Source organism: Anoplopoma fimbria, chromosome 11 (assembly GCF_027596085.1).
Source record: "Anoplopoma fimbria isolate UVic2021 breed Golden Eagle Sablefish chromosome 11, Afim_UVic_2022, whole genome shotgun sequence".
Lineage (NCBI taxonomy): Eukaryota > Metazoa > Chordata > Actinopteri > Perciformes > Anoplopomatidae > Anoplopoma > Anoplopoma fimbria.
The window spans coordinates 22,901,728-22,929,052 of NC_072459.1; the positions used below are offsets into that span (position 1 = coordinate 22,901,728).

At 41.6% G+C, this 27,325-nt stretch overlaps 2 protein-coding genes across 2 annotated transcripts; both read left to right on the top strand.

Annotated features, from left to right (window-relative positions):
- The first annotated feature begins 17,768 nt into the window (after window positions 1–17,768).
- Window positions 17,769–18,127, top strand: LOC129099005 (retinal cone rhodopsin-sensitive cGMP 3',5'-cyclic phosphodiesterase subunit gamma-like). The gene is made up of 2 exons (XM_054608155.1): window positions 17,769–17,911; window positions 18,010–18,127. Exons 1-2 carry the CDS (start codon window positions 17,769–17,771, stop codon window positions 18,125–18,127), a joined length of 261 nt encoding a protein of 86 aa, XP_054464130.1.
- A 4,584-nt stretch (window positions 18,128–22,711) lies between these two features.
- On the top strand, window positions 22,712–25,474 carry LOC129097916 (G-protein coupled receptor family C group 5 member D). Its single transcript, XM_054606813.1, has 3 exons — window positions 22,712–23,840; window positions 25,149–25,204; window positions 25,397–25,474. The coding sequence occupies exons 1-3, from the start codon at window positions 22,712–22,714 to the stop codon at window positions 25,472–25,474; spliced, it is 1,263 nt and encodes a 420-aa protein (XP_054462788.1).
- The last annotated feature ends 1,851 nt before the right edge of the window (window positions 25,475–27,325 follow it).

Here is a 27,325-nt window from a genome sequence, read left to right on the forward strand (position 1 = left end):
ATGGCCGTGTTGTCCTGCGGCTGTGAATTTTGCCGTATGAATGTCAACATGTCACCGTCCAGATTTATGGGTGTTGCATAATGCTGGCATTCTGCAGAACACATGGATCTTCACGACTGTTTGTTTTTATGATTTTTTGTTGTTATTTTGTACAGGCAAATTGTTGTTGAAGTCATTTAAATTTAAAGGCATTGGAGGATTGCTTTTTTTTACCTTCAATTCTTCTTTCCTTCTGGCGTCTCCCAGGCCTCATCACCTATTAACAGAATCCAGGGCACACATACACATACGCGTAGGCGTGTGATGAACAAGGATCATGTATCGCTCGTTTTCTCAGGCTCAACTCCCAGATGTGCTGAAGAAATATGGAAGACAAAAAAGTAAAACAATTTTCATTTGGCATTGCAGCGCTTGTGTTCAAGGGATGAAAACCAGAAGCATGATGCACTGTGGCTTAAGTAAAAAACATAAAAAAAGGCATAAAAAAGCATACTTGCACACCAAAACTGACCTCTTAAAGTTATAGTTGCTCTATAGGATTGTATAGTTTTGCATGATACCTTTTGGAAATGTTCTTCATGAAAAGCTGCATAGAGTTAAAGGAATAGTTCCACATTTTATGAGCTATGCTTTGCTTTTTTCTTGCCCGTAGAGAAGGTGAATAGCACTCTTTGCAGTGAATACTAAGCTGGAGCCATGAACTGGTCAGGGACTCTACACAAATTGCTGAGCTGGGAAGAGGGCCTGAACAGTTTATTATTTATTTTTTTGAATAATAAATAAATAAAATAATCTCACCGCCAATAGGCAGATTTGTATTACCTGTGAACAGATCCAGTCTAGCTGTCCACCCCCGGTGGCAGTCTTTATGCTACGCTAAGCTAACCAGCCTTAGCTTCACATTTAGCGTACTATATCGAACTCTTCAAGGCAATGAATAAGCATTCAAAATGTTGAACTGTTAATTTAGATTTATTTTATTCATGCACCTAAGCAACTTGCAATCCATCTGTCCAAAAGATGTACCATTATTTTCCTACGTTCCTTACATGCAACAATGCAGTGCTAACCAGTGCATGTACGATAAAGAACACCTTCTATCTCGGCGATGATTTAATTATTGTAGTTCCTGCTGTTACATGACTGAGCAGAAATCTATTTGGATTGCTAATCTCTCTGGCTGAATCGATGTTTAGAGGTGGATTTCAGATCTTTAGCCCTCAAATGACTCATAATGTTTATACAGTCTTATCCCCCAAGAGTGTCCTATTCTCTCCAAATAAATTTCTTCCAAGATGTTTGGTGGTGGGGATAAGTGAACGCTGTCTGCTGTCTCACCTCTTTCCCGCCATCTCGTGTAATCTGTCACTGCTGTAGCCAACCTGTTATTACAGAGAGATCACATTTGCCTCAGAACGAGGAAAATGGCATCAGGTTGAGTTCTGCATAAGTCAGGGTTTAATCTTCAGGGAGAGAAAGGTTTCACAAGATCGCTCTACATTCATCTGTAGCCCACGCAGATAACACACACATAGGGATGACTTATTTTTGTAGGCAAACCAGGAAGTTAGCTTCGCACTGGTTCCCTTAACAGGAAATTGCAGAAAATTACAGAACATAAGTGATAAATAAGTTAAGGATACTTTAACACATTTTGTCCAGTAAGATGATCTTCACAAATGAGCACCACTTTAATGATTAATGAAGCTTTAATGCAATCAGCAGAAAACCCAACGAGGCTTTTAAGGCGTGATGACGTTTTGTAGTCTAATTAAGACCATATTTCAGGTATCTAACTAAATCTAACTAACTGCTAAAATGTTGACTAATTGCTTTATTTTAGGACTCAATCCTGCAGAGCTCTTTAAACTTATTTAAGGATAGTCTAAATGATTTAAATCTGTCTTCTATGCGTCAATAATTGGGGTCAACTCAGGAGACACTGCACATGTGTGTGAATTTGAGAGAGTAAGTGCGTGCCTGAGTGTGTGTGTGTGTGTGTGTGTGTGTGTGTGTGTGTGTGTGTGTGTGTGTGTGTGTGTGTGTGTGTGTGTGTGTGTGTGTGTGTGTGTGTGTACGTGTTTCTGTTGCTGCGTAGCTCAGTATAATCGGCCTCTATTTCTCATAAGAGCACTATCCAACTTTTTTCGTTTTATGTGCCGTTTACTTTGGTGCCCCAACCGCTCTTCTGTGGTGCCAACTCTAACAAACTGATCTGCAGGGCATGCGACCAGCACCCACCTACTCCTGTCAGGAATCTCACACACAAACACACACACTTACACACTTACACACCCACACACACACACAAACATGCACTGCATCAGATTGCATTCACGAACAGACAGCACAGACAAGCGAACACAGACGGCGGCTCAGTTTATGAAAGTCAGACGAGCTCAGTATTATGAAAGCACAGCAGATTGTTTGGGGGGCAATTTCCTTGAACCGAGAGCCCCACAATGATTGTTATGCACGAACACAAACACACTGACTGAAGCAGTCTGTTCATCTATAAATAAGACTCAACTCTGCACTTTCTCTATTTTCTTTCCTTTCCTCTTTTTGCTGCATTTTTAGCAAAGTCTCTCATTCCTTTTCCCTTCAGCCTTTTTTATCATCTCATCAGCTTTACCCCTCTCTCTTCATCCCTCCATTTAATAAAAAAAAACTATCCCGTTCTCCATTTTTGTTCTGCATCCTTTCTTCTTGGCTCTGCATCCCTGCTTATTATACCAAGCCAAAAGTCTTGGATGCTGCTTTTGGGGATTCTAAACATAAACGTTACAGCTAGACTTCAAGCTGACTGAGCTCAAGTATGTAGATGGATACAGGCTCTGTAAACTGGTCACACCAGCATTGTAGACTATATTTATTTAGGAGTCAAGTTCAATTTGGGTGAACTCAGACTTTCAAACTGCACCTTCGACCAATAGCAAGCTGTATTGACAGGCTGACATTTGAGGGAATGGGCTAGAGAGCCTAAAATGCTATTATAGCTTATCGTAAAGCTCCTCTGTCGGGGTATTAAGAACTACACAAAGGAGGACTTGTTTACAGACAGTTACCCTAACCCTCGTCCATTTTTTTATTAGATTACAATCACGATATTTGATGGGGAAAATGTCCCTATTGTCACCACACGGGACTCACTATTGTCATGCATGCACCTTATCCAATGGGTGGTTAAGGCGGGTTGGATCCAATGAGGTTAAAGTAGAGGTCACCATACAGAAGTATAGAAAGAAAAAAACGTATTAAAAATAATACAAAATACAATAATGTCTTTCTTTTAACCACTGGTGACTTTTTAACTGCAATGATTATAACTGTCTTGTTGTCCTCGTATTGTATTGTATGTATTTGTTGTTGTTTTGGTGTTTTTCTTTTTTGTATGGACCCATGTGTCTGAAATAAAGTTGAATTAATTAACTGATTTAAATCAGTTTGTCCCTGCCTATTGCCAAAATATAAAAAGTCCTTCTCCAGTGTTTAAAATATTATACCACGTTTCTCCCCCATATTTGCATCCCGAACTATCCGTCCCTAAACCACCAGAACTTTACTTTCTGATCTGAACATTTCCATACTATCTCTGTCCCAAACCATCTGTAATTTCACTCTTTTCTGTCATATTGTCAATATTCTGCTATACAAATTCCAGCTTGTCATCCACATTTGATAGCATCTTATCTCTTTGTATGCGTATCTTCCCATCTCTTCCTGTCTCCACCATCCCCTCTGTATTTTCCCTCCCTTCCTTCTTCGCGGTTGTCAATAGCGGTCAGCATAATCACTAGTAGGAAGCCACTATAACACAACAGGCCAAGCAGCGAAACCAACACGTCGTCTGCAACTGAACGGTGACACGCAGGCAGCCAGTGCTGAGAGTGACAGTGAGCCACGGGGCCCGGCGCTTGCACCCAACAACCCCTTCAGCTTCTCTCAGACTCACATTCTCTCGGCTGTCATCTTATTTTAGGGCAGAAGTGAAAAAAAACCTACAAGAGATGTATCCCCGAATGACCAAGACAGGACGTGTGATGACCAAGTTCTATAATCTTGAGTGCTGAGTAGCCCGTTCCCTAGAGAGGTAGAGAAGAGATCACGGACAAAAGAAGTTAAAACTCTTTGTTACAAGTTTTCATTTTCAGACACATTTCAGAACTTATTAACTTGACTTCTATTGAGTTTCGGTCTTGTGATGTTGATTTGAATGAATGAACTTTTGAGTGTTCACCAAACTCACCAAATAAAGTTTGAAAGAAACCCTTTTCTTATTAGCAAACTTCCCAGCATGCATTGTTAGAGAGTTGACTCACTCCAGAGACCATTTTTTTTCTGTAATTCGAAGAAAATATGCATGATGAGACCTACTGTGTGTACCCTAATACATATTGAGCTAACTTACAGTTGTTTCCTCAGCTACTAATGAAAACAATGCTAACCACTGTCTCTCCATATCCCGAAACACTTATAAAGTTCATGAAAACATAATTGATTTGACTTTTGGCAAAAGCTAAGGCAGCATCATTGAAAGAATCTTCCTTTATTTTAATGTTAACACAACTTTAATTGTAAACCTCGTCAAATTTCAAAGAGCTCGATTAATCTTTTTATTTCAAAAGTAATTATTTAAGTTTAAGATATAACTCACATATTAAAGGCAACAGGGAAACGTGTGTTTTTTTAGCCATGCTAGTGACATGTCTACATCAACATGCTAGCATTATCATAGTACGCATGTTAGCATGCTGATGTTAGCATTTAGCTCAAGTACAGCCTCACAAAGATGTTTCATGGCCCTGCTCTCAGTATTGTGAAGTTAAACCAGATTGTAAAGTTTTGTTGCAGATTTTTGTTTAAAAGTGTGTCTGCCCCCTTGTGGTCAAAGATAGAAGCTACATAATGCTATTGACCAGATGTTGCATAAATCATGGTCTGTGTGCCGTAAACCAAACCAATGAGAGGTTTGCACAGTGGAGGGTAACATGTCATGGTCTGCACCAACATGTATCAGTATATTATAACTAAAGCAATTATGCATAAGCTCAGGCCTTATCAGAGGAGCCTCTCTATCCTTTGCAGCTAAAGCCCACATGATATTATTATGCAGAATATTAGACGTCCACACGCCGAGAGCACTAGCCGCAGAACCACACACTTAGCTGACTTCATGGCTGGTATGCATGGGGGGTGTGTGACGCTGAGCTGTGGGTGTGAAACCATAGTAATCCGTCCTCTCTCACCCACAGTGAGCCACTGAAAACTACTGTAGAGGTTTTCACCTGAACGATGGCCGCAACACAGCTCTGCTGAGTGAGACCCATCTGCCCCCTGCAGGAGTAAAAGAGAGATTACTCGTAACTATGTTGTTTACATCATTGACCGATATGTGCATACATATATGTATTTGTGTGTAATTATGTAGAAGATGTGGCCCTTACCAAACCAGTGAGTTCATACTTTATGAGGCCCACTCCTTTATTTTGATTTTTGGGCCTCTCTGTTTGTCTCTCTCTCATGTTTGTGGTCTAGGAGCTGTTGCCAATGCTGTAATTTTTTACTTAAAGCTTAATTTCCTGTCATGTAGTCTCCCCTCCCTTCCCCTTCTCTCCTCTCCTTCTTTCCTTACCTCTACTTTACTCTCCTCTTCTCCCCTCCTCTCCCCTCCTTTCCTTTCCTTTCTCTCCTCTCCTCTCCTACCCTTATTTCCCTACCTTTCCGTAACTCTCCTCTACTCCCCTCTCTCCCCTTCTCTCCTCTCCTCCTGCCAAAGCAAATAAAATACCAAACATTAAAGTAAGATAGACACTTGCAAGCAATGAGAAGTCAATTTTTTTGACGTTTTGGCCTCTCCACTCTTTTTTAACACATGAATGGGCATATTCACGAGCGTGTTATGTATACTTCAGTTCCCACAATTAGTCATATGAAAGCATCTCCTCATGAATCCTCTTTTGAGACCATTCCTCAGAGTCTTTCCATGATGTCTCTGGACTTCTATGCTATTAAGCTCAATGAGAGCCTCGCTGTGATCCTGGCTCTCTGGAGCTCTCCTGACCTCTCGCTGACTGCCTGAGAGCCTCCAGCTAGGACTAGTAATGAGATATTAGCCCTGACAGCGGTAACGTCGGGGAGGTGGAAAGTGCTATTCCCTTATCTCCTCTCCTCTTTTCTCTCCTCCTCCCTTCACTCTTGCAGGGTTCTTCTTTATTCCCCCTCTCTCTTCCTTGTGGTTCTCTCTTTCCCTCCCAACTTAATGTCTATTCTGTCTCACTGGTTTTCTGTAGGACCTCTTTCTCACAGCATCTTTCTTTGCTGCAGTGTGTCTGCACATTACAACAGTGGGTGAGGTACTAAAGCGAGACTTCCACCTCGGCTCCACATGCCTACAGCTGGGTTTTAAGTGAGGAGGAGGCTGGTAGAGTTTACTGTGGTGTGCTGGGTAACAAAATATACTCAGAGTTTATGTCTGAGCCATTTAACAAACTGTACAAATATACAACCATATGTCCCCAGGAGCACATTGATCTCAAATCATTGCTGCTGTTTTAATAAAAAGACATAGCACAGAATGGAAGGCCTGATGTAAAAGGTTTTTGCATTAATGTTTTGTAACATCACATTTTTGGATCTATATTTTTCCAGTTTGGCTGTTTTTGGTAATTTTGCATCTCTTTCTAGCTGTTTTTTGTCTGTTTGTATTCGTTTTGTGTGTCTTTGTGGTTCTTCTGTATCTCACTTTAGTTGGTTTTAGGTCTATTTATAGCCACAAAGTGTCTCTTTTTACATAATATTACAAAGAATTGTTAGAAACCATAAAAAAAAGACAAGGATGCAGGTTCTTAAAGCAGCATTATTCCGCTGTTCTGATTTAAATTGATTTACTACTTTTACTGCATTTTTACATAGTGTTACAGTAGCCTTAGTTTGTTGTGCAAAAATGAACAAAAACTAATATTGGCTTCGATTAAGTTGGCACATACTCGGTATTAAAAATGCTTGGCGTGGTGTCGATGTTATTATCTCTCAGCCTCTCACAACATATAGGATCTATAATGTGCATTCTTTCGGCTTCCTGGATTTTAATGAACGCCTGAAAGCGGCAATCACTGCACGTATTGTTCCAGACTCTGTTAAGTATTAATGAGTACATTACTACACTGTGGGCTGGAAATGAGATGCTTAGCTAGCCAAGGGGCGTATCCTGCCTTGTGCACACACACACACACACACACACACACACACTGAATAATGAAGCTGAACAGATTGGGAATTTATGAGCTGCGACCGAAGACATAAACATAAAAATACACATTAATCCTGTTCATTAACAGTTTATCGAGTTATGCAGCAAACATAGGCGCTGTGAGCCATCCAAACATGTGTGTGTGTGTGTGTGTGTGTGTGTGTGTGTGTGTGTGTGTGTGTGTGTGTGTGTGTGTGTGTGTGTGTGTGTGTGTGTGTGTGTATGTGTGGGGGGGGTATGTGTGTGTTGTGCATGTGTATTTGTGTGTGAGAGAGAAAAACAACATGCACCAAAATAGAGTGTTTTTTGAAAATAAACACTGGTTCAAATAGATGTTCCCTTTAAAAGCTCTCAGGATGTGTATGGCAGTAAAATAAGTAATTACTTAATTATTGCTTTTATTGTTAATGGTAAACAAAATGGCATTGATACATCTGTAATGAAACAAACCCAGAACATCAGTTTACTCATTCATCTTCATATATATATATAAAGAACATATGTGGCTGCTAGAAATAAAAATAATAAAAAACCTTCATAAATAAGCTTTTCCTTTTCAGGTTTCATTCCAATGCAAAGATGAATGCTGCATTTATTAGGTCTGCAGGCAAAGAGCTAACCCAGAAAACATGTGCACAAAGTAAAAAATGAAAGGGAGCAGAGATGCTCTGGTCTCGATGCGTGACAGCGCCGAGTGTAAAATCACATGGCATCTACTCTGAAGTCTAATTTCCCCCCGGTGTGTGCAGCCTGAGAGGGACGCCTCGGAGCACAGCTACGCTGAATAACCTTTTGCTTCCTTTTATTTCTTGTCGATTCAACCTGCTTTCTGCAATCCTTTATTGATTCTTTCATGAATTCACATTCGCATAAATCTATCCTCTATCCGTCCTGCCCTTTGGCTCCCACCTTTTCTAATTCCTTCCTTCTTCTCCTGGTTACCTCACACTTTTTGCAGCATAGTATTGGAATGATTTGCATGCCATGCTTGAAATTTGCATGATATGCAGGTAGTGTGGAATCTAATCACAGCAAAAGCATTCACTCTCCCTACGCGTCACGCATGCCAACACACACAGAGACACACATTAAATAGGATGAACACTTTTATGTGTGTGTGCGTGGATGCTAGTGTTTATTTCTCTTTCTGGGTTGCCTCAGTTTCTATTAATTGCTAATAATCCCATTTCCATTTGCTTTCAAGCCCTTGCGAGCGTCATCCACCTCCTTCATCCTGTCCTGTGTCATGACAACGTCAGCCTCTCAGATTTGGTGATATCCCATTAGTCTCTCCCTCGGCGCTCCAATCTAATAAGTGGCCTCCCCTTAATGCCAATGGAAGCCTTAAAGCCCGGATTACAGCCTCCCTTTTCAAATCCATTGTGCTTCACTTTAACTGTTTTTGCTGTCTTTTAAACCCTCTGTCCGTCGCTCTTCACCCACTCAGAGCAGTTGGCTCGACTACTATCACAACGTGGGCATCCCAAAGTGTGAAAGAGTGTTTCAGGAGGATGAAAAAAATAAATGAAATATGCTTCCCTTGTCAGGTCAGGTTTATTCTCAGTGGTCTCTCTTATCTCTGAACACATGCGCATGATGCAGAAGTTCCTCAGTATTATGAATAAACAGGTTTTTGTGTTTCGCAATGCAGCTACAGTCAGCTGCGCCCCCTGGGAGTGATTAATATAAATGTTAGGAATGAGGAAAACGGATTGGATTTCATTAATTTGTTATGGGGTTAAATTTGTGGGAAATTCATAGGAGGCTGGAAAGCTTTTGAGGACGACACAAATCGACCTTTACTCATTTAGTGACGCTGATGTTTCAGTCGTACAGGCTCTCCTTTCCTCCAACGAACTACCTCTCTGCTCTGTAAATTATCTCTTCACTCTGTCAGTTCATCTTCCTGGTTTGCTTCTCTCCTCACTGATACTCTTCAGCCCTCCGCAATCTCATGTTTTTGCAATTGTTTCACAGTTTGTGTGGATGGAATCTGATGAGGCTAACACATCTGCAGTGAGCTCTGTTTCTCTGTCTGCTGTTGGACTGAATTCACTTGAGTGTCCAGCGTTGTGTACTCGGTTGTACTGAGCTACCTGCTTTCCCATCAAACTTTAAATAATAGGCTTTGTGTATAACTTGTCTTGCTTCTGCCTTAATGTCCATTGAGAACAATTGATAACAGACCATTTTTAATAGTACTACACCCACTAATTTGGCATTGTGCATCTAAAACATGGTCTGACTCATGATTAAAAAGTGAGGATAAAGATAAATGCAGCAGAAAAGAGATGTTAGGATTTTCTTTTTTGTGTACACTTCTTCTTTATCAGAACCTACGTTACCCACAATGCAATGCGACTGCCGTAGGGTTTGTTTGAAGATTCAGGTGTGTTAAGCTAATAATGGCTAATCAAGCCTCGGACTGATGGCCCAAAGCAGAGATGAGGAGCAGCTACAGAGGTCTGATGAACTCACTTCTTTCTAATGCCAAAACCACAGAGTTATTTTCATTTTCACACTTGTAGTTCTCAACCCCCAACCGATGCTGACATAAGTGGAATGAGGACATTTATCATATTTCGTGCCGCTCTCTCAAGCGCCACAAAAGGCTTCATATAACTTTTTAGAAACGTTATAGAAATATACAACCAACCCATTCTCACTTCCAACTCTTACATTCTGATGCTCGGTCAGTGGCCCTAAGCTTCAAACTGCGACGCTCAAAGTACTTCTTGAGTGTTAGTTTTGGATGTGGCAAGGACAGCATGTAAGTTTCCACGACATGCATAGTGTCTTTTCAAAATAAAGGTCTGTCTTCACAGGAAGTTCGGTACAGGCAACATTACCACTTAGTTAGGTTACGGTAAGGAGCATGATTCACAGTAACTTGACTAACAACTCATGTGACTAGCTTATGACAAATGAGTCACGTGACTATGGACTGATATGACAAAATGTCAACAAATTACATTACATTGAAGTAAGTCGGAAGCAAGAATAAAGAAAAAGTTATAACTATCCACATCCACTTCTATTTCTATGCTCTATCGTTTCAGATTCATCTAACATCAAAGTCAAGGTCACGTCTGCACCCTGCACATCCCGTGTTTCTATATTTCTTGAAATGTGTGTTATCCTCTGTGTTCAATTTCAGCCAATATTATTCTTTCCTTTCACCGAGATTGAAAGCAATCATCCTTCGTGTCAGACATCACATCAGTTCGGCCCATGCATAGAGGAAATCTTTACATCTTTTTGCAAACAGTCATTGTGAGGATGGATTTTGATACAATGTTTGATAAACATTGTGCCACCAGTGAGGCGCAAATATACAATGAAGAAATTCTTGGTCCGTCCTTGCTTTCATTTCTGTTTCATTTAACATCAAAGCCAAGGTCCGGGTTGAACAAATATGGTTCAGCATATACAGTGCAACATGAATCTCAATGTTTATTCTCCTGTTTTATATTCTGACTACAGGCTGTAGGATAGCCAAGTCGTCCACTGCCTCCTTCCTTTCCTTCTGCACAAGGTTTTCATACCTGCCTCAAATTAAATATGGCATATTAATAATTGCACAACCACATACGTGCTGCTGCACATGAAGCTCACAGCTCGCCTCAGTCTGTGAGGCGAGAAAATAACAGGATTTTATGGCAGCGGGGTCCTTGCGGTGACGCTTCTGTGATAAGTTCTGCATTTCTGCAGCGTAATCGCAATTTTTAAGACTGGCGTCTGAGTTGCAGAAGAAAAGGGGGATAGTTTGGCAAAATGCCAGCTGGGCAAAAAACTCTTAATGTTCGCACAATGCATGTGTACACAGAAGAGTCAAAATTAAATATATATTTTTTATGGGTAGGTGTGCAACAAATACCTAATGACAAGTTTCACAGACAATTCTGTCTTAACATGACACAAAATCACACAAACACAACTGTACCAGTTGAAGAAATTCTCCCTGAGATAAATAACTTTATAAATGTCTTCTATATGATTTTCACCTGACAAAAATAATGTCAAAGAAGGAATAAAAAGACAATCACTGAAAAGTATTTGAGCTCTGCAAGGAGGGAGACAGAACTTAAACAGTTCCTGAAAATGTTTTAAGAAAAGGCCTCATGACGACAATCGACATAAGCCTATGAAATGAGATTCAGGTCAATCTGCCCTTCAGAGAATTCTTCCCACTGTCCAATTAGTTCAGCACGCTGGCTTCTTAAAGTCTTACATAACGCTGACACACAAAGGGAAAATTCTCGGCATCCCTGGAAAGATACCAAAAACACAAATATATACATGCAGTAACAATGAAAAGGACAAGTCGTCCATTATTAGTGCATTAAAAATGTGTCTTTATTTAAAGCAAACTGGTTAAATAAAGCCAAAGTTACTGAAAGCAATATGCTGACATTGTACAAGGAACACCAGCATGTTTTTCTTTACAGCTCATTCAACAGCAGAGAAAAAATACGAATGCTTTTAAAAGGGAATATAAGGTTAATGAAAAAAACATATTAATCAAATAAAAAATGAATATATTTACTGCAGGCAAATCCATGTATAAAAAAAATTGCTAGTAGCCATGAAAGTAAGAGATTTAGGCTAAAACTGAAGGGATTTTGCACTTCAAAGCTTAAAGAAGCGTGGCAGTTAGGAAATGGAAATGCATAATGTGTTTGCATGAATGGGTAAAATCATTAGTTGTATTTGAAGTGAATTTGTGTAAGCCATGCCAGGGAATTTCAATCTAAAGTGAGAGGAGAGGCCTGTGAATGCTGACTGAGCTGGAAAGAAAATGACTTATGTAAAGTACAAAGCTGGGTTTGTTAAGATTCTAATATCTTATATTAATGTAACAGAAACAGTCGTGATTTCTTTATGAATAATGTATGTAGCCCATCTGAAAAGCAGTTACAAAGTAGCCTAATCAAGAGATATAAAAAGATGTGGCAGATGACACTTCAGGAAAACAACTCAAAAATATAAAATGGAATAAATAGACGATTGTTACATCAAGGCCATAACAAATGAAAAAGGACTTCACATATGTGGTAGATCAAACAGAGTAAGAAACCTTTCAAGAATAGGTTTAAGGAAGAGATTGAAAACAGGATGATACTATAGACTCTTTGAGGGTAAATCAAGCTTTTTTGGTCAGTGTTCTGCAACTCTGAAACAGTGTTCACACAGTCAGGAGTCTCAGTGGTGTCTCATGTAAAACAGGATCTCCCAATGATGAACCCGCCTACACTGAATTCCATCCAAAATATGTTTTGGGGTAAATATGAAAAACTCTGTTACAGATGGCCCAGACACAAGAGCAAAGAGTAGCCCACGCATCTGTGTTACATGTAACTGTTTATTTAGTGAGCATGCATATGACCACAAGTAAGCTTGTGTGTCACTTACACAATAATTCCCAAACAGCTGGTAGCCTACTCATGCTGTTGCTGGGGGATAGGCCTGCATGGAATTAAAATGTACATTAATTATATAAAATAAAATTTGAGAAATTGAAATTTTGAAGTTGGCAAAAGTAATGGAAAAATAGTTAAAATATTTGCTTAACATAATACATACAGTTGAATTAGTTAGTTTAAAAGCTGATGAATGAACTGTTGAAATATTAGCCAAAGTAATGGATAAACAGTTGAAATAGTAAGCTCAAATTAGTTAACAGGAAAACGGTTGAATCATTTGCTAAAAGTAATGGATAAATGGATGAAAATATGTCAAGCTTCTGCCAGTAATAAGACAAAAGTAACTTGAATACACTGACAGCTCAACTGTATGACATTTTTCAATGAACTGCAATGAACATACTTGGAACAAACACTGTATTGTTTAAGGGCTACTTGATAATCTGACGGGGCTGTGGGTGTAGGTCTGAATGCCCCGTCAGCATGTGTTGGGATTAGGACGTGTCCCATGTTTAACCTGTATATCTGCTGTACATGGCTCTCTGAACGTGCCCTATTACTGTCAACACTATCGCTGGAACCATCTGACCTCATCTTTACCAGCAAACCAGACAGTCTGAGCTCCTGGCCACATATGGAGTAGACATGTTAGGATACGTGTGGTTCATTCACAAAACTATTATTAAAGCTGCTTCATTAAACAAACATTTAAGCTGATATTTCAACAATCACACCATGAAGGCTTGAAATGTGGCTGTACGTCTTTCTTGCTGTATTGCTATATTTTCTCCAATACATGGGTCATTATTTAGGGTGAAGGGTATATAAAGTTTATTTCACCTTATGTGGTTGCAGAGAGGATCAAAGCAAAATGAAGGATTGACTGGAAGCTGAGTGAATGTTAATGTGTCTGGTGTTTCTTCCTGAATACCCTTAATTATATTTTAAAAAAGGGAAGATTTCAAACGGTTTGCGCTAATGGTCACTTTCTCCTATTTTTGGGGAGATGGCTGTGGATTTACACACATAAATTTGTCTTGGACATAAAGCATGAGTTCAGCATTTGAGTCCGAAGTTACAGCAGAGACTGTGGTTCAGTCCTGTCTAGACCCTTTTTGATAAATAAAAAAAAGGGCATTCATAAGCCAAGAATAGTCACTCATGGTCTCTTTGAGCTTTTTGCGGAGTAGGAAGCAAGCAAACCTCTATACATGCAATATATCATATGTAGGTTACTGTATGCCTGCACTGTATATGGTGGTACTCAGGCCAGAGGGCTTGGACGTAAAAAGAGTACGGTTTCCTCTTAACACACACATTTGAATTCCTGAGCTTCATGAAAGAACAGATTTGTTTGTTGAAGTTGTACTTAGCTGATGTTTGACATGCTGTTAAACGCTGCCTGCGTAGCTGAACACACAAACACAGCAGCCCATGCGTCATATGGCTGCCACTTGCTAATTTTCAACACTGAGTCCCTTCGTTAATCTAATTAGTAGCCGAGGTATTAGCCTGTTCTAGCAGACATAAGACGAGTGGGCTCAAAGACTGACATATTGATCTACAATGTAGACATGTCGACATCTCACAGTGTGGCTACAGTTAAGTCTAGTTCATTGTTTTTACTGAGGAGCCGTGCTAATTATCTGCCTGCACACTCTGAAGAGGCCAAAGGCAAATAAGCTTAGCTGAGTCAACGGTACTTACAGAAGCATTTCTGGAACATTTCAGCACACTGGCAAGTATAGTGGTTTTGTGATGCGATTACATTGATGAACAGGCCTGTTGGGCACTGTGCATTGCCCCAACCTACAGACTGATACAGAGTTTGCATTACATAGTGCAGAAAAGTCTGTGTCATTAAAGAGGCCAGCTTCTTCCCATCGTTAGGCTACATAGCCTACCGTTAAATAGGCTTAGCCTTCACCCTGCCCTGCTTTAGGGCCACCTTGCGCTCAAAACCTCAGCCGCTTAAAGTGCAGCATATGGCTGACCCAAATCCCAGAGTAGTATATGAAATGGTAAATCATTGCAAAAGGATATCCATCTTTGAAAACTATGTTACTTGTATCATTACTCAAACTCAGATAACTGTAATCACCATTTATTGGCCCTTGCTTTCATTTTCGCTTTAGTTAATTAGTTGATGGTAAAAGATACAGATCGCATAGATATTTAATAACTGTGGTTAGTAACTACAGCCATTAAAGATGTAGTTGTATTCATGAGCATCGCGCTATCACCCTTTGGTCAGTCCACCACTTTGGTCCACACTGAAATATCTCAACGTCTACTCGATTAACTGTCATGATATTTGATATGAACATTAATGTTCCCCAGAGAACAAATGGTAATCCTCTGCTTTTTCAATTACAAAATATTAGCATGCTAAACATCATACTTGCTAAACATCAGTATATTTGCATTGCAATTGTGAGCATGTTAGCATGCTGACTTTAGCATCTAGCTCAAAGCACCGTTGTGACTACAACAGCCTCACAGGGCTTCTAGCCTCCTCTAGTCCCCCGTTCTTCCTCTTTTAGCTAAGATATATCAAGATAGAATGCAAAAAGAAGGGAATTCAAATAATCCATGAATACAGGAAATGAAGAACAAAAGAATGACACAAGGAACAAAGGCGACTGAGTCCTTATGTGTGGACTTTTCCCGTTGTCTGTGTGAGTTGGCAGTAAAGTCAGTCTGTAAAGGACTCTTGGTTTTCAAAGAATGGATGGTTGGATACTCTGAAGAACTCAGACACAAAAGTCTGCTTAAATACCTTCCCATCAGCGCTCTGTGGTTGTGTCATGGCTTTTTTTCAGTAGCCTTCTTGTCCCGTTTCCAAACAAGCTAATCCAAGATCCTCCCTGTAAATAAACATTTTCCACACGCAGAAGCCAAAGCATTAAGGGAACACCTTCGAAAATTATTTCACACCAGTTTAGATGTACTGTACTGATTAAGTAAGGTATAGTCTAATGTTGTCTTACATCTTGAATCATTGCAGTGTTCCCTTTTCTCAAATATTGAAGTTAAATGAAGATAAAAATAGTGGTCTGTGAGGATTTTCTTTCACCTTGTCCAAAGAAGAATTAAGTAACCATGTAGAGGCTTGAACTCAAAGGTAACAGGACCTGCTATTTGTTCATTTGGGAGAAGATTCCTCACGACCAAACAGTTATCTTTGATTTAGCATAAATGTGATGTTTGACATAATGGTGAAGGGAGAGGGACGACATCTACACTTGTTGATATAACAATAACAACACTTTAATATGAACCTGATTAAGGGAATGATTTATCAAAACACTTTCTAAGTACAGTAATTGCTCAAAAATGTCCTCGAGTTCACCAACACGCAACTTTCATTACAGAAAGAAGAAGTTGCTTGTGTTTTTTTTTAAATCAAATTAAAGTCACAATAAACTATATAATTACATATTACAAATGTGATAAGGGTTTGACCTTTGTTTACTGATGGCTCCACACGTGAAAAACAGCGTCTCACATGGACCTGAATTGCAAGGTTGCCTCCTCACAGCAAAGCCTATCGCAGGCGTGCTGGGGTTTAGAGGGATAAGCCTGATCAGATCCTTCCAGATTGATCTCTGACGCTGTCTACCCGGTAGGTTTCACCGCCTCCCAGGTAGGGAGGGCAGCTAAGGGCGCCAATCAGAGTCGGGGAGGGGAGGAGGGGAGAAGATGCTGGCCTTTGTTGGAGAACTTTGACCTTTTCAGTAGCCCATGTGACTGGAAAAGAGGAGGATGTGGGGATTAGGGACGGAGATATAAAGGCGCAACGCGAACAACGCGCTTCACAAACTCAAGAAGAACAAAAGAAGAAATCTCTCCGAGTAGAGATTGGCTGTGGCCTCTTGGGATATCTGTGACAACAGGTGAGAACAACCTTATTGACGTGACTTATTAATTCCATTTTTAAACTTTAGCCACAACAGCTTTTATAATGTTGCCATGGTGATAGAAACTACTTGTGCACTGCTTAAAGGTCAAAAGTCAGCACTTAAGAAATTAGATGAGAAAGACTTAGAATTTGATGATAAGGATGGATTTAATGCAGATCTGCATTTGTGAACCAATGTGGCTGAAAACTATAACATGTTACTTGTCCCGTGCTAACAACGTGGTTTAAAGCGTGTAGGCTGAAGTACAGATGAAGTTCAGAAAAGAGGGACTCTTGAAAGGCATTGGTAGAAACTTAGAGGAGAGGACAGGTGTGTGTGTGTTTTCTAATGCACCGTGTAAAGAGGATTGACTTTAGGGGCAACAGTCACAGCAGGTAGGCTGATAACATGTTTGGTAGCGGCTTCACACAAAAGTCTGCTGAGGGGAGCCATTCTGACCCTCCCCATAGGCAGCCTAGATCTGCTGCTGCAGGTGGCACATACATTTGAGTTACATAACGTGCCAAAGCAGGATCTCGTCCGACTCTGTCAAATTGCCTTACCAGGATTACCAGTGTCAGATGTCAAAGGAAGGGGAGTGAGAACAGGAGATCAGACAGGATACTGCTTAAGAGATGAGGACAAAAGGGGACAGACAGGGACGTCCTACTCAGGAGATCAGCAGGTCCATGCGCAGAAAACGACACCGTGAAATGTGTTGTGATGCAGCCTCACTAGGTTAGCAAGAGAAAAAAACCGATGTCGTCACTGGAATAGTTCTTAATTCAGTATTCAGTATCCTGATATATTAAGTATCAAACATCAGCAGTTGAATTTGTGTCTAAGATGAAGAGCTAATGGAAAAAGTCTGACCTCCCACTGCACATGGCATCGCTGTTGTTCAAGAAGGGCAATAAATCCACTGCGGATCAGAGTGGGATTAGAGCTAATCCGGTTGTTTAAACTAATCTGCATGATCTCTTCTGATTGGCATTGAGGGCCGGAAGGAAACAGGATTAACAGAGGGCAGCAGAGAGAGAAAGAGAGAGAGAGAGAGAAAGCGAGGGAAGGGCAGAGGACAAAAGAGGAGAAGGCAGATGAAGCCACAGGAGTAAAACTGTGATCTCCGTCTGATGTAACTTATTTTTTTTTAAAAACATGTCATCTGTCTTTTAGAGACCCTCAGCAGAAATGAACGCCAACCCCCCTGCAGGAAGCGCCCTGGCCCCCGGTGGAACGGCCGGCCCCACCACGCCCAAGAAGGGACCACCCAAGTTCAAGCAGAGGCAGGCCCGTACATTCAAGAGCAAGGCCCCAAAGCCAGGCCAGAAGGGGTAATAGAAAAACACCACACATACCCATATTTATACATATGTATTAAATGCAAATAATCACATCAGGCCACTGACCTCTTTTGTTTTCCCTCCTGCAGCTTTGGTGACGATATCCCCGGCATGGAGGGTCTTGGCACAGACATCACAGTGGTGTGCCCATGGGAAGCCTTCGGCGACATGGAGCTCAGCGACTTGGCCAAATACGGCATCATCTAAACCTGCTGCCTCCTGCCTTCCTCGCCGGCCTGCACCTCTCCTCCGTCCAGTCCCCTCCGCCCCGCCTCCTCTCCATCCCAGCTCGGCACGCCGCCATAAGGCTGCCGGCAACCCCCCTAATGCCCTCTCGTCTATCTACCTCGTGCCTCACTCCACTAAGTGGAAGGAGAGCATAATCATTTATTTTTATATGATTATATGATACTGTTTATAATATATATATATATATATATATATATATATACTTGAATGAGAAGACGAGAAAAAGAAACCCCCACGTACCCAATTCCCTTCATCCATCTATGATAGTCTTCTCCTGACGTCTTCCACACCTTCGTCATTCGGACTCCCCTCTCTCCTCCCCCCCTCCACTCCCAACCCACGGCAATGGACGCAAGCAAAACACTAGCATGTATTTGCTTCTAGCTGTCTATTAAAATGTAAATATTTTGTTCTCAGCGTTTGAACCTTTTGACCTTGTCTCCCGTCCTACCTTTTGTACGTCCTCCTGCTTCTATTTTGCATTGTATTTTCTACCCCTTGTGCACAAGGTTACTGTCAACACCAAGGGATTCAAGGAGTGTGCGATATGCTGCAACAGTGAAAACTACAAAGCACTTTTTCACGTGATCATGGAGGATTGACTCCCTTTCTATCCCATCCGTCTGTCCGTCTCTCCTTGCTGCTATCTGAACCCATGTCCCTCCTTAGAGAAAACAAAGGCATATACTGTATGTTATGTGTTGCAAGCACAATACAAAGTGCAAAGTACAAAGTACTATGAACTGGTATGTTCTGATAGCTGCAGTAAAATGTGTATATTTATAGTAATTATGTTGTCTGTTGTTTTCTTTCGGGAACACCTACATAAAGGATGAAAATAAGGAATTTATCTCAAGCAAAAATATGTCAAAAAGAGGGAAACAAAAAACAATCACGACTTAATATCACTAATAGGGATCTAGGATGAGAAACAAAATGAAAGTATTCTCTCTATTATTTTCCCGGCAGTCTTCTAACTCAAATTGATGACATTTCCTTCTGTGTCTTAACTCCAATGCTGTCTGAGTACATCTAATAATAATTTCTGCTCATTTGAAGGCTTCCTCAAATCGACACACTCCCACGTGCCTTTTTGTAGGAAAAGTAAAACAAATCATGGAATTACCAAGAAACAATGTTCTTTCTCATCGCACAAGGAAAATAAATCAGCTGGTATACTACTATACCAGATGTATATGATCTAGCTCACAGTGAATAACCCTTACAATGTTCAAACTCTCTCTGTTAAAAAAATACATTATATTGTAGACATTATATAGAATAACAATTATTTTCTACTTTTGAATATACCCTACATATTGTATATTAGCAATAATAGTCATGCTAGCAGCTCTGTGATGCTGTATTTAGAAAGAGCAAAGCTTTGAGCTAAATGCTAACATCAGCATGCTTCAGTCATGCTACCATGCTAACATTTGCTGAGCAACACACACTTTGTGCTACAATATGAAACACGTCAGAGTTTTGAAGCTTTCATGTTTCTTAAAGAAGGTGGTTGCTAACACGTGGCTAAATGAGACTACAAAAACCTCATCACGCCTGTAGTCCACCTTCACAGCCTCATTGTGCACACTCATACTCATGTGACCGTGGTGTTGTTTGTATAGAGCCGTTAGCGTTTTACTTTTCAATTGCATTCATGCTTCAAAATTGTGGTGAAAGTGGTGATCATCTGAAACTTTAGCCATAACAGCTTTTATAACGTTGCCATGGTTAAAGAAACTACTTGTGCACTGCTTCAAGGTAAAATGTAAGCACTTAAGAATTCAGATGAGAAAGACTTAGAGTTTGATGATAAGGATGGCTTTAATGCAGATTGGCATTTGTGCGTTGCCAGCTAAAACCTTAAACCCTAGCGGCTGAAAAGTTCCCATGTAATAATCCAAAATCTGATGATTAAAAAATCCTATTTGCTTATCGAGGGAACCAGTGGGTTGCAAGCTTCCTGGTTGGCCTACAAAAATACGTCATCCCTGCAGCACTCTATTTAGTCGTGAACCAAAGGAATGGGCAGATTGAAATTGTGACCTGATGGTGCTCGATGAAAAGTTAAAGGGTGGCCAAAGTTATTACAGTTCATGCTTGAATGTGTGTAAGTGAATGCTTCTACCACGTGTCATGGCAATCCATCCCATAGTTGTTGAGAAATAACATTAGGCTGCTCAAAACAACAAATATCAACTCTCAGAAGTCAATAGAGGAAAAGTCAGGGATCACTAAAGTCAGTAGGATTCAATGAAGGTTTGTACAAAAGTAATATGCAATTCATACAATAGTTTTTAAGAGTCTGGACTAACAGGCTGACCAACCATCTGACTGAATGCCATCGCCATCGATACACTCATAGTGCTAGCGTGGCGAGACCGACTCAAAAGAGCAACAAGGATGCTAGAATGGAGCTCTGAAACTGTAACAATCACCACAGGAACAACTACCACGTGGCTTCTGTCAACATCCTTTAACACTGTTGTCCCTCAACAACCTTTCCCAGACAATCTGGTTGCTATGGTTTCTCTTTCAAAATAATGAACGGCTGTCAGCGCTGAGTGACTTATGAGTCGCACGCCAATGTATCACTTCTTCCCATTTCAGCCCAGCCTAACAATGACAGTCACGGGGATTTGTGTGGGATACTTAAAACACATGACGTCATGCTTGAATTCCTCTGGTGTTAGGCGACACATCAGGGAGACCTAAGGTTTGAATTATTCCGTAGATAGACATTAATCTCGTCACATACTTTACACACATTTAGAGATATACTGTATGTGGTTACACTCTGCTCCTGCCGCAAACAAGCTTGATGATTAAAAAGACAAGGTTGTGTTTTGCAGAGTGACTTTACAGTTGAAGAGTGACTTGAGGTTCAACTGAACACACCCTATAAACTCTTTACTTGTACAGGCATGAGTTGAGGCGTTACGTATGGGCTTGTAGAAGACAACAGTCGAAAGCAGTCTCCATTCTTGACGCAACTCCCCCTGCGGCTAACTCGCCACTTCCAAATGTTGTTGCTGTGATTTACCAGTAACTATGGTGACGACCGGTTCTGTTCTGTGTCCCATTAGACCTGGGATGAGTCAGTTGGAATCTCACCTTGACTTCCCTTACAACAATGAGACTCTCACCCCTTCTGAGCATGTGTTTCACATGAATATCTCTCACACACACTCCACATAAAGTGCAAACGTTGATCCAGAGCAGGGATGCAAATTCTTATGGGAAATAGATTCAGAGCATAGGGAGGAGTGAACTCACCCTCCCTGTGGGTGTCTGTGTGCATCATCCCCCTTCAGGTGTGTGAGCCCCACCTATAGTGTGAGGGAGGGACACCGAGAGGCAGGAGGGCTCTGACAGGAAGGTATGAGTATTGGTGCAGGTTTCTCTGCTTTTACCTAACCTGTTGCTGCAAGGGCGTAAAGCAATCTTCTCTCCCAGTGGAGACCTCAGAGACTCCATTGCGCCCCACTCTTCCTCATCTCGTGCTCTTCCTGTTACCTGGGGCTTGCAGGGATATGGCATCAGGAGAGGAGGCGCATTAAGCCGCCTGTTTAGTGCAACGCTTAAAGACAAAGTTTAAAAATCAACACTTTTGAAGTGGGATTTGGAAGCATTTACTCCGCATCCCAAAGGGTAAAAGGTAAGTTTTCACAGTTTATTTTTCATAAAGATGGCCTCTTTTTGTGTGGTTAACCTTTAATAGTTTAGTCACCAAACATGTACATCTATTTAACTCAAATCACTGAATTAAGTGTGAGGAATTCATGTGAACTCTGTGTTATCGGTTTTGTTTAATAACTTGCTATTATAATTGGCTAAAAATCATCCTAAAAATGGCATTAATAGGCTTATCAAAACCTCCATGCCTTTATATTTAGATGGAAGTAATTGCCTTAAGTTGGTGGATTTCCAGCCATTGTTGTACAAACCTTTCCCCCACTGTTTGATCCCCTGACCTATACAAATGAAAGCCAGTGTGAGGGCAAAGTTGAGGGCCGGGGGTCATATTCATTGAGTGGCAATTCTACTAAAGGTCGTCTTTGATTCCTCAAACAAAGGCTCATTTACAGACTGGAGGAAGCAGCAATCAGCTATCAGGAGTGAATATCTCTCACCTCCAATCTGAACTGCTTGTAAACCCTGTGTATGTGTGTGTCCCTGTCTGTTCGTGGCAGTTTTATGAGCTGATGCAGCAGAATGGTTACATTGTATGTCTCACCTCTCCTTGTTGCAGTCTTCTTTTCTTTTTTCCCTTCATTCTTAGCGTTGGTCGAAAACACTCCTCTGCCTTGTTCTGGCATGTCTATGCACTGCCTCCTCCTGCGCTCCTCCACTCAGGCTGTCAAACCGCTTTCCTGTTTGCTGTGACCTCTGTGTTATCCTGTCATCCATTTCACCCCACTTGTTTTAACGCCCTAAAACTCTGTGCCTTTTTTGTCTCAGGAGTAAATATCCTCCATATCGAAGGACATTTAAAAGGAAGGACTGGATCCCCAAGTGGATTACTAACTAAATCTGAAAATGGCCTTTTTATCCGAGATGCACAAACTCCTTTTCCCCCTCGTCCTCCTCTTCTGCGTCCCTCTCACCTGTCTATGCCAGACAACCAACAGCAGCTCAATCAATGCCACAACCAACACCAACACCACCACTCCTTCCTCAATTATTAGGCCCCCGAGGTACATGCCAGGCTGCGGCAGAGACCTGAACCCCATCTACAGGTACCTGTGTGACCGCCGGGCAGCGTGGGGCATCGTGCTGGAGACCCTGGCCTCTGCAGGCTTCCTGCTCAGCTTGGGTCTCCTCCTCGGCCTTCTGCTCTGGTCCCTTTGGATCTGTATTTCATCACGGAACCAGCGCAGCAGCATCGGAGGCACGGTGGCCTGCATGTCCATGTTCTTGTTGGCCACGGCTGGGATCTTTGCCATCACCTTCTCTTTCATCATCAGGCTCACCCCTCAGACCTGCCCCACCAGGATCTTCCTCTTCAGCGTGCTCTTCGCCCTGGCATTCTCCTGCCTGCTGGCTCGCTGCCTCGCTCTGCTGGGCTTTGCGGCGGCCCGTGGCTGGGGGGAGCCCGCCCTGGCCCTGGGGCTCTCCACGGTCCAGGTTATCATCTCCACCCAGTGGCTGATCGTAGTGTTGGTTCGGGACAAGAAGCCCTGCGAGTACAGCCAGGAGGAGTTTGTCATGCTGCAGATCTACGTGATGTGCCTGCTGGCGATCAGCTTGATCCTCTCCCTGCACTTCCTGTGCCGCTCCTGCTTCACGTACAGCTACAGCTACACGGGAGCCGCCCGCCAGCAGGGCCGAACACAGGCCACGCTGCTCTTCCTCACGCTGCTGCTCTCCGCCTGCGTCTGGGTGGTGTGGATCACCATGCTTGTCAGGGGGAACCCCGAGGTGGGCCACCGGCCGAGATGGGATGACCCGGTGCTCTGCATCGCCTTGGTTACAAATGGCTGGGTGTTACTGATGGGCTACGGGTTGTCCCAGATCGCCGTCTTCTGCAGGGGGGAGGCCAAGTCCAAGGATATCCCTCTGAGCTTCGCAGGCTGGACCAGCCCCAGTGCTGATATCCCCGGACTGGCCAGCCCGAAGGAAGGGCAAGAAAACGGAAGCTTCGAGAGTGATAGTGAGAAGAGGAGAGGTGAGACGCTTTCCTCATTAGCCAAACTGATAGGAGCTCAGTTGAAAGCTAGTGAATCGAGCTAAGGGGCAAAGATAGAGGAGGGGTATAAAAATGATTAATGCTGCAACTAACAATTTCTATTTGGTACATAACATGTCAGAAAAAAAGATAAAATCCCCATCAAAAGGTCACTTCTTAACATTGCTTGTTCGGCCTGAGTTGCCGCCTTGCAATGCTCTCATACGGTGCTTACGTCTGATAACGCCGTCGTAGCACCCACACTCAGATAAACACTGTTAGCTCTGTCAGCACCGTTGCTTCTTATATTTGCACTGTTAGCTGCTAGCCGCCATGCTCAGGCGTCACCTTGTTGAGAGCCGTCAGAGAGGCAATTGAAATGCTCCAAATCTCATATTTACCTTTAATTAAAAAAATTATAAATAAAACCAGTTAATATTCATATTTGAACAGAAACAAAACACAACGAACCAGTTTTTGGCACTGTTCCTTAGAAAATACTTAAATGATTGCTCAGTTATTAAATAGTTGTGTATTCATTGCTTCATTTCTAAGAATACTAACAACACATGTAATAAAGTCACATAAACAATTATATTAATTGTAGATACCGGCACAATAATGAGAAACTGGCATGTAGCCTGACAGGACTAGAACCCAACTAGTAGCAGTTTCTACAGTGAGTTAATAAATTGAAATCTAGACTACCAGTATGTAACCTCTTTCTGAACTGTGGCCACAAGTGACTACTTTTTAATAATAGTAAATGATAAAACGAATGCACAGCAAAAGAGTTATAAAATTGGCAAACTGACTTTAATATCAGTTACACCACAATATCTAATAACGTTAGCAAACATTAGCCGCTAAAAGCTAGAGGTTATACCAGACCAAGGAAAGCTGTAGCAGCAAAACCCCTGAGTTTGCTTAATTGAGCACTGGTCTGTTTTACTACTTATGAATTCAAATGACTAATTAGAAAAGGGAAAGATGTTTTATTTCTTCTGTTTCAGTCTTGTTTTTTAGGCCTTTTTAGTCAACTTTCTATACAAATAACACAGATAAAATGTAGAAATCCTACCCTACCATCCAACAAAAGAGAAAAAACAACTGTGGCGGAGTCTGGCCGCCAGTTCCAGATTCACTGGAAATATAAGTACAAGCCAGAATTAATATGGAGCCCATATCCAACATCACAAAATGATTTCCACTAACTGCCAACTCAGCTCTCAAAGTGTGCCTTTCTTCATGATGAACAGTACATAATGAACAGATAATGAACTAACTGGATCATGTGTCTCCCTTCAGGCAGGAGGACTCAGCAATCTCTGCGATCGCCCTACGAGTCTGGATTCTGCGTGACAGTGAGTATTAAAGCATTAGGATTAATAATCTAACTCCACAATTAAGCGGCGTGACCTTTACACTACTGGAAGCAATTAAAGCCAAGTCATATTGTAAGGTTAATGAACGCTCAGTTTATCATGGCTTACGAACTGCCCTGCCAAGATGAATGTGTGATTCCACGTTTCTCACTGTGTGTGTGTGTGTTTCAGGACATCGACCCTGAGAGAGATTACACCATTCCTCGCCCGCAGACCACCAACTACGCGGAACCTTATGATGAATATTGATTGAAATGGTTTTCATATCTGCTTCTTACACACTTACAAACTGATAGATGAGACAAAAACTGCGGGTAACTCATGCACTAATCTGTACCTGGCACAATTTTTCTACATTTTATTTTCTTGTGCAAATGTAAATATATCCTGTTTGTGAGTTGTTATTTCATATGTGCCAGTAGGATGTTAAATATTCTGTCCCAAAAAGAATAAAAAAAAGTAATAAAAAAGAGACGGAATGACTCATCTGCTTGATTTTCCTCAAGGAGGCTGGATGGGTGCAGATAGTACAGCTTTCCTTTGGTGGGAAATCCACATCAATTGCTTAGCAAAAAGGAGACTTCAAGATGCTGACAGTGTGTGTAGCTCTGTGATGGTATATAATAGCCCCGAGGAGATAGAGGAGGCGTGAAACTGTGACTCTGAAGGTGCCAAACTGCTGAGCGGGGCAGAGGCATCTGTGAACGGCAGAGAGGAAGGATGAAAGGAGGAGAGAGGAGCGAGTAAGGGAGATTAGATCAGATGAGACAGGAAAGGAGGAGGATAGGACAGGAGACCCGTCAGCACCGTGCTAGACTCGTGCCATCACTGATTTACATCTTCATATTCAAAGTTACATTACAGTCACTGGGTTCTGTTGGCACAACTGCAGCGTAGACAATGGATGTTTCAACATGCACAAAAAAAGATACAAGAAACACAAGATAGGCCTCTTTCCAGCAACACAGTACTCTCTACTCTAATGACACATGCTGGTGGTCTAAATAAAAGGTTTGTCTATAAACGATGTGTTTGTCATAAAGCTTTGTTTCTCCCACTCACAGTCTGCACAGCTGGCACACCAAAAAGCTCTCAAGCAGAGTCAGTGCCATGGCAGCAAGGCCCAGAGGCTCCAGCACACAGGGAGCAGGGGTGTAGTAGCATACTTTAACCACCAGAGTGCGGTGTTTAGTCGTACCAAGACAAAAACGAGTCAGAACTGACTGCTAAACTTGAAAGAAAAGGTCTGACAATAAAATAAACACATAACACCTGCCTATGATGTCATTTATGCAATAGATAATATACAACATGATTTAAATCCAACAATAGTAATAAGTTTCAACTAGATTCAGTCTGTTATGTGGCCTGTAGTGACTCTGCCACCCACAAAAAGGGTCAATTCCTCACTTCAATAGATGCAATCTTCACACAGCCCCCCTTATCAGACAGCTTTCAATCTATTCTTCCAATTAACCCAACTCCAATTACTCAGAAAGAGCATGCCATCAAATTGCCAATTGGCCTCTTGTGCATTAGAGCAATTAGCAGGGATATGAGGTTTCCCGCCACATCCAGCCCATTTACGGCCATTAACCCCAGATGCAATTAAAGATTGTTCCAGATTGTCCACCACCCCCCTCTCCCTCCCACTCTCCCTCCCTTGGCAGCTATGAGGAAGTTGGAGGTGGCGGAAGAGCTTATCTTGCAGTAGATTTCGGTCGTTAATCGCTGTTGCCTCCATCAGTCATCTGACTCACCCTGACCGGTGAGGAGGAAAAAGTTTGTGCAGTTATGAGAAGCAAACCTTGGTTTTTGGCCTCTAATCAAAAGGTCACAAACTGTCTCCTTTGGGTGTTAATTCAAAAAGCGGCCTCTCTCTCCTGATTGGCTAGCCTCATTCCAGCCAAACACCGGAGAGAACATGATAAGCATATTACACAATGGTGGGAAGGAAATGCCAGACTGGTTACCAGCTGCAGAATCAGGACTGGTATCTGGGAGTATCACCTCCTGATAACCGTTAGTAATAAATACTCACAAACCAGTTTAAAAACCAAACAGTTTATTTATTATATACATTCAATAATAATGAAGAGA